The sequence below is a fragment of the Myotis davidii genome, unplaced genomic scaffold, assembly GCF_000327345.1.
Source record: "Myotis davidii unplaced genomic scaffold, ASM32734v1 scaffold135, whole genome shotgun sequence".
NCBI lineage: Eukaryota > Metazoa > Chordata > Mammalia > Chiroptera > Vespertilionidae > Myotis > Myotis davidii.
The window spans coordinates 3,938,509-3,939,417 of NW_006289813.1; the positions used below are offsets into that span (position 1 = coordinate 3,938,509).

At 56.2% G+C, this 909-nt stretch overlaps 1 protein-coding gene across 1 annotated transcript in view; it reads right to left on the reverse strand.

The window, feature by feature from the left end:
* FAM159B (family with sequence similarity 159 member B) overlaps positions 1-903 on the reverse strand; it is a gene marked incomplete at its 5' end in the record, with an annotated part of 21,757 nt that extends 20,854 nt beyond the window's left edge. Inside the window, one exon of the mRNA XM_006762422.2 lies at positions 830-903. Within this exon, the coding sequence (XP_006762485.1) occupies positions 830-903 (74 nt within the window). The remainder of the gene's footprint in view (positions 1-829) is intronic.
* Between the last annotated feature and the right edge of the window lie 6 nt (positions 904-909).

Here is a 909-nt window from a genome sequence, read left to right on the forward strand (position 1 = left end):
AGGTGGGTGGGAGTTCTTTCCTATAATCCTGACACCCCATTCATTCTCTAGGCCAAAGGAAGGAACCAAGTTCAAAGTGTGCAACCTTTGCAGTGGAAGGGGAGGAAAAGCGCTTCATAATTTAAAATATCCGCGTAAATACTAGTTGGAATGAGTAAAATTCCCATCATAGGAAAAAGAGGCAAGAAAGGCCCCGCCTGAGAAAGCCTCTTCAACAATGGCCACCCCGTTCAGAAAGAGCGTCCTGGGAAGGTCCTACAGAGTGTGAGCTCATAGCATCTCAAACTGTGCCTCTGTGGGTGTCCAGTTCGGTTCGGGGTGTGTCAGATTCAATGCCCAGTTGCTTGCTCGCGCGCGCGCACAGTACGCCCCTACCTTTTTGATAGTTTAAAGAATACAGCCAATTCTTTCTTACCTCCAAAGAGACTTGAAATACTCTGATCCTTAGTTAATGCCTTAAAATTGGCCCCATAGGAGCCCCTTTCTGTTTAAGTGTACCAAATTAAAAAGAATTAAAACCTCCTTAAGTTATATCTGCGTGTCTTGTCTCTGCCAGCCAGTCGAGTCGCCCGCCTGGGGTCCCAGGGCGGATGCCCACCTCTGGCAGCCATAGCCCGACCCTCGCCCGAGGAGTCCCGGCTCCCGGGGCATCTCCGAGCCGGCAGGGGGTCTCTCTGCGGAGCCCTCTCCGGTCTAGGAGGCTCCGTGTCCTTCCGGAGGGACCGCCCCGAGCGGGTGGCGGGGACGCGGGGGCCCTCCCTCCTCCCGAGGTGGCACTGCCTCCGCCGTCGCCTCCCGCCCCGGCCCGCCAGCCACCTGCCCTGCCCACCTGAGGCTCCACATGTAGCTGTGCTTGTAGGGGAAGTAGCTGCCCGGCTCGCTGCAGCAGTACTTGAGGTCTGGGAAGCC